This window comes from Syngnathoides biaculeatus, chromosome 12 (assembly GCF_019802595.1).
Source record: "Syngnathoides biaculeatus isolate LvHL_M chromosome 12, ASM1980259v1, whole genome shotgun sequence".
NCBI lineage: Eukaryota > Metazoa > Chordata > Actinopteri > Syngnathiformes > Syngnathidae > Syngnathoides > Syngnathoides biaculeatus.
This window is the reverse complement of record NC_084651.1, coordinates 13,600,492-13,613,264: the sequence shown is the minus strand read 5'-3', so window position 1 is coordinate 13,613,264 and position 12,773 is coordinate 13,600,492. Positions and strand designations below refer to the sequence as shown.

The 12,773-nt window shown below is 40.7% G+C and overlaps 1 protein-coding gene across 1 annotated transcript; it reads right to left on the bottom strand.

Annotated features, from left to right (window-relative positions):
• Positions 1–1,252: 1,252 nt before the first annotated feature.
• Positions 1,253–12,112, bottom strand: fam83b (family with sequence similarity 83 member B). The gene is made up of 4 exons (XM_061837036.1): positions 11,645–12,112; positions 9,569–9,733; positions 6,652–6,776; positions 1,253–4,775 (listed from the first exon to the last, which is right to left on the bottom strand). The coding sequence occupies exons 1-4, from the start codon at positions 12,104–12,106 to the stop codon at positions 2,831–2,833; spliced, it is 2,697 nt and encodes an 898-aa protein (XP_061693020.1). The 5' UTR covers positions 12,107–12,112; the 3' UTR covers positions 1,253–2,830.
• Between the last annotated feature and the right edge of the window lie 661 nt (positions 12,113–12,773).

The window sequence follows — 12,773 nt, the reverse complement described above, 5'->3', positions numbered from 1 at the left end:
CTAATATGAGGAAATGATACAGAAAGTATGAAGAAATCTCTGCACGAAAGCGGTAAAGAGTAAAAACCAAAATTGGATTCCCATGACCTTTGATCCTTCAGGCAGCAATGAATTCAAAATCAGCATGAATGTATACAAGATATTCCCACATGGGCTCAGGAACATCTGTAATTCACCAAATGGTGTTTTCGCAAGTTAGAAGTGGGCTGCAATGTCAAAGTATGGGCAGTCACAATTTAAGAGTGGCGTGACGAAATATTTTATATATTATTTTTAAGGTGTGATTAACGTATATTGGGTATTATAACCTACTGTATACAACGCAGCCTTTCAGGTAAATAAAAAAAAAACACGCAAACCGATTGCTGCTTCCAAGTGTGGATAAACGCAGTGTGTTGTGTTAGGAAGCCATCAGTATTGGAAAAGAGGAGAGTGACTCATTACTGGCATCAGTGGTCTGTTACGACCCGGACATTTTTGTGATGTCATTTTGAAAAGGTCAGAACCTCATTCCGATTATGAAGTGTGGTGGGGGTATCGTGCTTTTGGGACTGCTTTGCTGCCTCGGTGATCGGTGGCGCAATGACCCAAAGGACAGAAGTAATTTAACAACTAAATGGCTTGAACAGAAGAAAATATACCGGATGGAGTGCCCCAGTCAAAGTCTTGAATTCGACCAGATTTGTGGGCTGGAGCATGACCGGATATTGGAAGTGAAATGGTCTTATCTGTAACTTTCTGTCTACGTAAATGTTGGGTTGAGGCTATTGCGGCCAAATGAAGCTCAACCAATTGGTTCATGTTTCCCACCCTTGGCTGTGGTGTTTAAATGTTGTATTCGGTAATATGATTGTCCTATCATTGTGTGTTTTTAGTTTAAAAAAAAATGTCTGTTGTTGTGATTTATTGCAGATCAGATTACTTATTATGACTAATTCATGCAAAAATCCAAGCAGGTACGGAGGAAGGAAATTGAACAAGTGAAAGACTGCTTAAGTATTGGGCTTAATTTGTCACTTTAAATTGACATTGTCATTACACTTTACATTTCCAAGAGCATAGAACAAAGTTCCAGATAGGTGACTGGAATGTATTCATGTAAAGTACATTCATCCATTAATTTCCTATGCACCTCGTTTCATTCAGGATTGTGGGGAGCTGCAGCGCTATCCCAGCTGACTTCTTGAAAAAGGCAAAATACACCCTGGATTGAATGCAAAGTACATGTCTATTTTAATTCAGTTTACCGCGTCCACATAATACAATAATGATGAAAAACAACAGTCGCAATGACAAACCTGCAATGAGCTTTAATAGATGCAGTTTGTTGGGATCCATTCACAAATTCTTGAACACATTTCCCTTGTAATTTAATTCAAAACAGCAGACAAACATTTATAAGAACTTATTTTTTCAAATACTGCAACACTGCACCCTGGACCAGAGCAGTATAGATGGTGACTGACCGTTCATGATTCCATTTGGTATATCTTGAGTCCTTTAGTATGTTTATAAAGCTACACTTATTGCCATATTTATTAGCATAAAGGCAATGCATTTTGATGCAATCCTCATGGAATGGCTGTCCAGCAATGGTTGATTTGACCTCGGTCTTATTTGCATAAGTTTGGTTAACATTGTACTTCAAGTTTGTACGCGTTGTGTACAGGTAACTGCTATATTTTCCTGTCAAATGTATTGTCACATGTAAATGTGCAGTATAGTGCATAAGTGCACAGTAAAAATGGTCCTAATGTAAACAGTTGGCTGGAAGCATCTCCAATATAAACAAAGTAGTACGGACCTACTGTACATACAAAAACTAAAGGTTATCTTTCCAAAACATCTCATGTGATATACTGTATCCTGCCTGTGTTAAGATGTATACAATGTGCCACAATTACTTTTATATAAAGTCTTTGGCACTATGTTGACATAGTCCCGGGGAACTTTGACCTTGACACTATCCATCCATCCATCCATCCATTTTCTGTACTGCTTATCCTCGCTCAGGTCACGGGCACGGTGGAATCCATCCCAGTAATCTTTGTGAGAAAGTCGTTCTACACCCTGAACTGGTCACCGGCCAATTACAGGCAAACAAATAACATTTGCAGTCACATTCACACCTACGGGCAATTTAGCGTCTTCAATTAACCTGGCATGCATTTTTCTGGAATGTGGGAGGAAACCAACGCAGGCAAATCTCGGCCCTGCCTGTGTGGAGTTTGCATGTTCTTTCCAGTTATACATACCTATAACAACCATTGGCACATGTATGGAAAATTTAGAGAGATTGTTGAATATGGGAGGAAAGTGGACTACCCAGATAAAACCCACACAACCACTGGGAAAACGTGCAATCCCTGCAGTGTTAGCAATCCCACTGTTCTGGACAAAAGATCCCCTGCTGCAGCATGATTGGCTTCTGCATCATGGTACGAAAGGGTTAAGAGATGACCATGCCAATTATGTGTCATATTTGTACAAAATAAAAACAGTCAAGTGTGTTATGTTCAGTGAGAGTCGTAATAACACCCCCACACTGAAATCACACACTTCATTTCCTGTCTGGAAGCAGTCGGGCATTCCCTCCCGAAATTCAGTTGCCAATCACAGTGCAGCCGTGCGTGTCCTGCAGCTAATCCTAATCATTTTTCAGTAAGTTTTTACTTGCGTAGAACACAAGTGGGATCCCTAATAACACGCAAACTCCACAAAGCAAGGCCCGGATTGGAATCCCCAACCTCAGAATTTACCCCTTGGTGACAGGGATGGGGAAAGAAATTCAAACAGGCCCCAAATAATAAATTACCTCTGTTGAAATACACTATTTAGTCTTGTGAATGAGGTTGCCCACTCTATGAAAGAATTTCTCAATCTTATTTTCATGGTGTCCTCTCCCAAGTCGGGAAAGGGTGTGGTCAGTAAGCGGGTTTTTAGTTTTCTCCATAGAGCTGTATGGAGAGTATGAAGATTGTTTCTTTTGAATGGAACAAAAAGGCTCAAATCTGCTGTAAAGGCGATTGTCTGCTTTTCGGTCTTTACTCCAGCCCAGTACCTCAATGTCCGGGCTTTTCTTTTTGTCGCCAATGTCAAGCTTACTTTGTGATGTTGTGTCAGAAGAAGAAGAAACTGGAGATGTGTGTCGGTGCTCCTCAGTTCTGAATCTTGGTTTGGAATAGTTTTCATCAGTCTGGTGGTTCTGATCATGCCCTTGGGACGAGTTGCTATGGTGATGTTTTACCCAACTCTCATCCTCAGCTTTAATCGTGTCTGTGCTGTCTTCTGATGTCACACTTGAAGTTTCAACACCTCGAACTCGATCCTCTTTCTTGTCTGGTATGTTCAAGAATGACTTTATCTTTTTGGTACTCTTCTTCAGAAAATTCTGAGAGCCCAGTCTGTTGGATTTAGTCGTCAAATCCATGTGGTCTACGCCCAGGCTTGCAGCAGACAGAGTTCTGGAAGGGGGCTCCTGCCAAATAGAAGTGCACGGGCTATTTGTGTCTGTCATGCTCTTGACATCATAATGAGAGACGGATCGCTGATCCTCATTGAGATTTGACCCATATGCACTATGCTTCATGTTGACTGCAGCGGAGCCTCTTTCTATTTGCATCCTAGCAAAGGCTCCATAAATGGTACCTGAGGAGTCCTGTGTATATGCAGTGTTGGATCTTGGATCTGCCACACTGTGCCTTTTGTGCCAACTGTCACTTAGCATGTCACGGTTTGTATTGACTTGCCCACGTTTGACTCTACCTAAGCTGGCATATGCAGATGGGTACGAGTTTTTCCCACTGCTGTAATCATCCAAAATTTGTAGGCTTTTCCTCTTCAACATGAATTCTTCATTGTTTAGTCTGTTGCTCTCTGGTGGCACCTTTGGATTCCACTGCATTGAAGAGTAGCGCAAAGGGTTGTGAAGTGCTGAGCGGCTGTCAACAGAGGGTGTGTTGTTTATGTGTGAGTTTGCCTCCATCTGCTCCAGTATGGAGGACCTAAGAACAAGGGAAGATCTCATTCTTCCCTGCATATAGCTGTTAGGCGGCTCAAACTGGTCCAAGTAGTCAGATGGCTCGCCAGATGGCACATCAGGGTTTTGGAGGTATGACTCGATCCTCAGTGTACGCATGAATGACTTGGATGTTTTTTTCAGCGTTGGCATGTTTTGCTGCATGAAAAGAATTTGTTTGTCATTGCCATTGTACGATTGGCGAAGTTTTTGACTCCTGTACATCTGTGGCACTAAATAATTATTATCCATTTGGTAATTGTTCTTTCCAATTCCTGTTTCCCGGCAAATATTCCAGTTGCTTGCTCTGGCTCGGACATTCTGCGGGGCTTGTCCATCATGTCTTTCCCCGGCGTAGCTATGCCTTTTGAAGTAGTTAATTGACTCTGCAGACTGAATTTTGGACATGTGGTTCTGCAAACCAATGTCATGTTCAATCACAGGCAAAAAGTGATTGTCGTTGCAGTCTCTTGCGTACTGGTTCCTCTCACAGGTCTTCCGGTAGACAGAGTCCAAAGTGTGCCTTAACTGATCACGTCGATCAATCATTTGTGTGGAATGAGGAGAATATTTTGGCCAACCTTGTAGCGTTGTGTTGTGTCCACTAGAGAGGACCGACTGATCCGGTTGGCACAACTCAGCTGGCACAGTCGACCTCGCATACAGTGTTCTAAACTCCTCATCGTAAGTCCTCACCAGATGGCCTGTGATAACCTGAACCATGCTCAAACTAATCTTTGCACACGACCAAGTGAACCTGTGAAAAAACAAACCAAACATGGTTCAGTCATTAAAGTCAAATTAACCTACCCCCTGCAACAATGTAAACATTCAATATTGTGAGTTTAATTTTAAATTCAGTACTGCATCATTATTAATATTATTATAATTACTATACAACATTTGCCTGTCTCCGAGAGACGTGTACAATCCAAGCAAATCTATTGAGAAATGTTTTTGAGTCTGTTTTATTTCTGTTCTAGATTATCCTCACAAGGGTCACGGTAGTTCTGGAGCCAATCCCCGCTATCGTCAGGCAGGAGGCGGGGTACACCCTCAACTGGTTGCCAGCCAATCGCAGGGCACATAGAGACAAACTGGGTTGAACCAATTGAGCCGTTCCTGCCGAATCAACCCACTTTCACACAGTTGGACTGTTGGACATAATCCACGTCCCCCTCCCGCCTCAGTTACCGCGACGTCACTATAACTCAGCATCCTTAGTGAATCTCTCCACCTGTCACTCATTCGGAAAGACGGTGCCCTTCAAATGCAAGCGGAAAGCAGGTTTTGAATATATCCAACGAGTCTCAAATTTTGGGGAAGATTGAGTAAAATATTTTTAAAATAATCACGTTGTGAAACCTATATGAAAAAGACACAAACGTGAAGTAGGAATGTTTTTTTTTGACTCAAGGAGAAAAACTAACCCGTTTTTTGAAAAGCGAACTTCAAAATTCCCACTTTTCCTGTCTTTGAAAACTATCCATCCATGCATTTTCTGGGCCGCTTATCCTCACGGAGGTCACGGGAGTGGTGGAGTCTACCAGGTACACCTTGAACTGGTTACCAGCCAGGGCACATGGAGACGGATAACAGTCGCTTTCACAATCACACCTCGGGGCAATTTAGTGTGCCCAATTAATGTTGCATGTTTTTGGGATGTGGGAGGAAACCGGAGTGCCTGGAGGAAACCTACGCATGCTCGAGGAGAACATGCAAACTCCACACAGTCGAGTCCGGGATTGAACCTGGGACCTCAGAACTGTGATGCCAATGAGACAGCCAATCAGCCAATCAATATATATACATATACCAATGTGCTGATTGGTTGATCAACGACTTCATTGAAAGCTAGTTTATTTTCAGCCTTGTCATGTGTCTTGTGGCATAGTACTGCAACTATCTGACGGCTAATAGTTTTTTCTTTGTGCCAAAAAAAAATAGGTCATTGGTGTTGGACTATTTTGCAATGTCTCAGAGAACTCAGAAATAATTTGCATTCTATGCACAATTAAATTGCATCATGGGGAACGTCATCTAAATCCTTTGCCAGAACAAATTTGATCAGGGACCTGAAGAATGCCCACAAAGAGGAGCATGCCGCATTCAATTAACGCAGCATGGCGAGGGGAAGGAAAACCCAAACCCGAGGAAACTTTGGACAACACGTGTCCATATAGGCACTACAGTGACAAAGTTACAGTATGTCATTAACAGCATTTGTAAATGCAGTTGAATTAATTTTGTCACAGTAAGTTAGCACCCATTTGTCATGGAATATTGATTTGACGTAAAGTATTTCAGTGGCCAATCGTTGAATGCCCCCTAGGGGTCATTGTCTGTTTCTACCTGTCTTGTGTTTTGAAGTATAAAATGCTAGAGAATAATTTTGAAGATATGTTCCTAGTATGCAGAACACAAGTAAATACAATAAATGAATAGGTTATGTAAATAGAATCCTTGCCCCATCTCGTTGATTGGTTTTCGTTTTTTAAAACTAATTGATTGGTGATCGGCCCCAAAAATCCTCATCGTGTAAAGCCTTGTAATCTTCGCTCATGATATCTAAAGGACGCAAAGTTTAACATCACAGTTTGAGTCAGAGCATGACATTCATGAGTTGTATTCACCTGTAAGAGCCATAAATCACTGTATGACAGTCGAACAAGATAAATTTCTGCTCCATTACTCCATTAAATTTTGTCCCTGACCGACACAGATAATCTTCACCTTTCACAGTGCGCACCCTCATGTTCTGGGAAAAAGAGAAGAAAACATCAAGTCAGCTTGAGTCCTTCATAAAATACATATTTTCAATTTGTCAGTCACTGGCTACACAGCAAGTGAGCACACATTGTTTCATTTTGCCATGTGCACTTTATCAGGATTCGCAGTATGTATGCGTACAGTATGTACAGTATGTGTGTTTTGTAGCCTGGAGTAACTCTTGTGAGAATAAAGAAGGGTACCATTGGTTGCAGACAACACTTTCTTCTTTATTTTTTTACGGTTAAAATAGACAACTCCTCGTGTAAGACCATGTTTTTTTATAGGTGGAACGGTTTATGTAGAGTTGAAGATCAATCAGAAGACCTTTTATCTCTGCTAGAGAAGAACGTCCGACAAAGAACTTCAAAACGTTATCCTACTTGATGTCTAATTGGAGACTTCAGCTCTGTTAGCATCCAGAGGCCACATGTATGTTTTGCTTTTTCAAAAGCTTTTTTTGTGACGGTGCAACTGAAGGGTACAGTTGATAGTGAATAACCCTAGAACCAGAAATTGAGCTTGAATTGACAAAAGAAACTGGCTGGCTGTGCAGTACAATAATAGAGTACCATTAACCCAGATATCGCAAATACAGCATCACTTCATTCCAAAACGCTTTCCCTTTCCGCTCCAATATGTCTCTCATGCAGGGGTCACACAATACAGTAATAATAACAACAAATTTATTTATAGCCCCTTCCAAGGGACTTTAACAATAGCTATTTATTCATTCATTTCAGTTTTATTATAAAGTGGTTAACTTTTTGGTAGATTTAATTTGCGAGTTATGAGCATCTGGTAAAACAGTAGATGCAGAGTAAATAGAGGGTTGATTATTGCATGGAAACGAAATTCAATCGTTATCCCTTATTTCCTTGTTGGGAATATTGTTTTGAAATTAAGAGAGTGATGTTCTTTGTCCCTCGTAGCCATTGACTGACGTTTTCTTTTTTTTCACAGGGCTACAAATTCCTCACAGTGTTTCAAGTCTCTAAAAAGCACATGGGTAAATGCATTGAATATCAAGTTTGAGCTTTTATTTGGCTATAACAATGCATGTTGAAAAAAAAAATATCATGAAAAGTGTCCCAGGAGACTGTGGCTCTTTTAGTTTATCGTGAACTGGTTGTACAAATTGAGTAGCAGAAAGTAAAAATAATAAAAGGTTTTTTAAAAAAAAACACACAAATTCAATTTTGGTACCAATCAAGTCTTGAAAGATAAAGAAAGGGAAAGAGACAAATTTCTCTTTTCAGCACAACAATGGCTCTCAACAAACAATATATCTTATCAAAACAAAGTACATTGATAAGAAACTGAATCAAATTAAAATTACCAGAATAGGGCTGTGCACAAGAAATGCTCTCAAAACCTGCTGGATTTGAAGCCATAGTTTATTAGACCAAGGGGTGCCCATTCATAGCAGTGGCTAAGGGTTTAATTGAGATTTCTGTCTATATAATATCAGCTAATTTTACACTGCACTGTGCAAAGTTATGGCTGACCTTTTTGTTCCACTGTCGTTAATATAAATTGAATTCATTTCCAGTGGGGCATAAGCAAAAAACCAAAGTGTGTGTGGCTCCAGATGCAGATACTCAATGCAGGTTTGAATGTTAATGTCTGTGTAAGCACACTCAGTATTCAAAGAGTTTCCTTTTCTCTCTGCAGGATAACAACAAGTATGTTATTTGTAATATTTGTATGTAATGTTCAAGGGCATTATACTTGAAAAGCAACAATCTCAGTTGGAGATTCAACAGGATAAATTGTAGTCCAAGAACCATTTTTGCGCTAATTCTGGTCAATGCCATGAATATGTACTGTATATTTTTAGACTACCCCAAAACTACTCAGAGAAGTACACGGGGGAAGAATTCTTTCATCTGCTATATTTGCATTTGTTTTTTTTCACGGACTTTAAAGGTTCATTGGAATCTCTGATGGGCAGACATACAGGCTAATGAGACCTAAGAGATTTTATTTTTCAAACAATCCATCCTTCAATTTTCTCTACAGCCTCACTAGGGTCATGGCTATGCTGAAGCCTATCTCTGCTGACTCTGGGTGAAAGTACTCCCTGAACTGGTCGCCAGCCAACTGCAGGGCACATTCAAATAAACAACCATTTGTACTAAAATTTACATCCATCCATCCATCCATTTTCTTTGCCGCTTATCCTCAGAAGGGTCGCGGGCATGCTGGAGCCCATCTATCTATCTATCTATCTATCTATCTATCTATCTATCTATCTATCTATCTATCTATCTATCTATCTATCTATCTATCTATCTATCTATCTATCTATCTATCTATCTATCTATCTATCTATCTATCTATCTATCTATCTATCTATGTTGTTCTCTTAGGGCTCTGGTCCACAATCACCAGTCCACTGCAATTTGGTACCCCCACAACGTTTAACATCTCCGGAGCCCCCCCCACACACACACACACACTACAAGCACCACCACAACCACCATCCACCCTGGCCACTGGCCCAATCGGGAAGGTCCTTTAGGTTGGGAACCATTGTCTTTGGGCACTTAACGCTAATGACAAGGGCACTGGCCATGAACATAAGCAGAGCAAATTACAAGGTCACACGGAGTGACGACATTGAGAAATCAGAGAAGTAAGCACACACTAAGTTGATTCGGTGGATGCATGACAGACAAGTTTGAACAGATGAAAGTGTGACAATGAGAACATGTTTATCACTGAAACTAATCAACTGTATGCATAATCTGAAGTACATTTATGACTACATTTCCTTACCCGGAGTTGTTTCAGTTTTATATCTTGATTCTCCGCCGCTGTGAAGAAAGGTTTCAAGTGAAAATCATCCAAAAGCACGTAGACAGGAACTCCCCGAACGGAGGCGTCGACAGTTTCTTTCAGTATATCGACATCAGTGAACAAATCCATCACGATGGCGATGACCTGCAAGGATGCAGTGAATAAATAAATATTAGCATGCACTGGTACCAAAATTGGGAGCCTTAGACAGGTCAAGTCGATTGGAGGTGATTGAATGAGATGCATCGAGGCCCTACTTGTCATAAGCTGCCAGGTTTAAAAATAATAAGGCAACTACTTGAACTCTACTGCTAACTCCACGGGCGAGAGAAATAGCAGCACCCACCAGGGCCAAAATATAAGATATGTGGAGAAAAGCATTTAGCAAGACAATGCTCATACCACCAGTTACCCCAGGGTCATTTTAATTAAACTTGATATGTATTGTGTTGTAATATATTGATAGTATTTTAAAAGCTGTGCATAGTGAATTGTTTCAAAATAGATTGCTTGAATATAATTGTTTAAAACTTGCAAAGGCAGAAAGGTGATTCTCAGTCGTGTAGCATTAATTGTGTAGCATTAAATTGCTTTTCACCATTTTTCACTTTTACAGATATTCTCTGATCGATCTTCTGTGTACCGACCCCCGCCTGCCCGCGGACCTGCTCTCTACGCCTGACGTCCTGATTACCGCTGCTCCACTTGCCTGTCTGCCTGATCTCCGACTTTGGACCGAATAAACCCTTTTACCAAACTGCCTCTGCGTCTACGGAGTCCTGCATTTGGGTCCTCCTGCGTACCGATGGGTCGTGACAGACATAGAGTATTTTAACAGCTTGAATATGTAGTAATGTGTCGACAAATGAAATATTCTACGGAAAGTAAAAAAATAAATGATTTATTTAATTCAAACGTGAACAGTTGGCTGACCAGGATTAAAACTAAGACGGTATTTGATCATTGTAATGCAGATTTTGTTTACCACATTTCAATCAAGTCTCAACTAAAAATCAACAATTTTTTCCAGTGTGGCATCCATTTTTCCAGGACTAGTAGTGGTATTTGATTGACAATTGTGTGCGGCGGGGCTTTTGTGCATTCAGCAGATATGCCTCAAGTGTCTGAGAACGGGGAGAAGCTCTTGATTTTTGACCATTTTCAGGATCATTGTATATACCGATACTTACCTTTTTTATCGTTTAAATTTGGGTGGGTTGTTAACAACAGTCTTCTCTGTGGTGTGTCAAATTTAGAATTCAGATTTATTTTCACAGCCTAAGGACACACAATCTGTCTGCAATTAAGTGAAGAAGTAGTTTCCTGTGAATCAGAGTATGTTGAAAAGCTCCACACCGTCAGTACAGACCCAAGATTTGAACTCGGGACAGTAGAAAACCTCATGAAGCAGACACTCTAACCACTACTCAACCAGGCTGTCCACAACATTATGTATTTGTTTCTTTCACAGTCAGATATTAAGCACATCTTTCATGTGCAATGCGTCAATGAACAATGTGTCAATGAAACACAAACCACAAATTTGAACTAAGAAATGAAAATAAGTCATTTTAGCCTACATAGCCGTATAACTGTCAGTCGTTTAGCCCTTTTGTGAATGATGGGGGAGTGTGCTTGGACAGGGTGTCAATTATTTTATTCCCTTGCAAACATTTTAACTTTGGACAGGAATCATGTCATGTATATCTAATCACTCTAATATATCTGATTGTAATTAAGAGCAGACACAAGGACTTCCAAAAGGGGTCTATAGCAAGAACAATGCACCATAATACAAAGCGGTGACCATTTGTGAGTCATTCACATTATTTAAAATGTAGTAGATGTAGTTGTTGTAGCATTTTCCCACACTCTCTTGCCGAGAGAAGTTGTCAAACGGGATTCGGGCCGTGAAAATATCAGCAGACACTCCCTGTCGCTGCATGATGGAGGTGAGAGGGCAGCGCTGCCCTCAGAGCCTCAAGACGAGAGCAGCACGCTTAATGTGAATGCCTTATCATATCAAATAATCCAACGGTGCATCTCGTTTTTTACCTGTCTCGCATCCCGGATGTTTTTTAGAATCACTTCTTTAATGGTGGGGCTGTTTTGTCTTGGGGGATGATAGAGGAGATCGATATTGGTCTGTCGATTTTCATGCGTGACCTCGGGCCATCCCAATTCCAAAGCGGGAGCATCCACATCTGAGTGGACAGGCCAGTAGGTCCCAGAGGATGATTGGCTGTCCGCCGTGCTATCAATTTCCTCTACGTGCGTCTGAGGCGGAAGTTCTTTGGCGTTTGATGTAATGAAGCCAAGCTCCTCCTCAGACAGGAAGCTTCCGATGCGTTCTCCTTTAAGGAACTCTTCGTAACTGTCTCTGCCTCCACTCAGGAGGCGATCAATGGCAAGACGATAAGACTCCTTGTAGTGGCCTTGCACGTAATCCCCTGATGTATGCTCTCCCCTTAAGGACGACAGCGAAGAAAACTGGGTCGAGTCCATTGTTTCAGTCATCCTCCCGTGGATCTGCGTAAATAAAAGAAAGAGGATCACGGAGAGTAAATGTAGGAAAGTATAAAGTGTGAATTTATTAATAGGAAACATAATCCCTGAAACTGCATGAGTCATCAAGTGGCAAGTGTTTTTGTTCTTTCAAGTAATAAGTCAATTTTATTTTTATTTTTTTTACATTTTGATTGGCTCTACTATTTCTGCGCAAATGGCAGGAGTTACACTCTGCAAATATAAAAAATAAAACTTGTTCTGTTCGTGAGCCAAATGTAAATATAACCAGCCTGTAATCATGCTATAATTACAGTTTTCGTACAACAACAAAACAATCATGATGGTTTTAAAATTCCCAAGGAGCAAAACAGGAAATAATTGTGGACGTGCAGTACAAGTCGCCGACATCCTCATGATAACTTCTCTGTTCATGTACTATTGTAACAATGACAACTAAACCCCATATTTAATGTCAGAAATGAGTTTTTACTGGGTAACCAAGACCCTCCCACTGTGTGAACGTGTCATCAAATGTCATTAAATTGCTCCTAATGGAAAATATGTTTACATAGCTTTTTCTGTGGGCTGAAAATGTGACTCGGGGAAACTCCCTCATCATTAAAACGCATGAAACCTGTTAACCCTCTTGAATCAAGGTCATGTTCAATCAAACAAC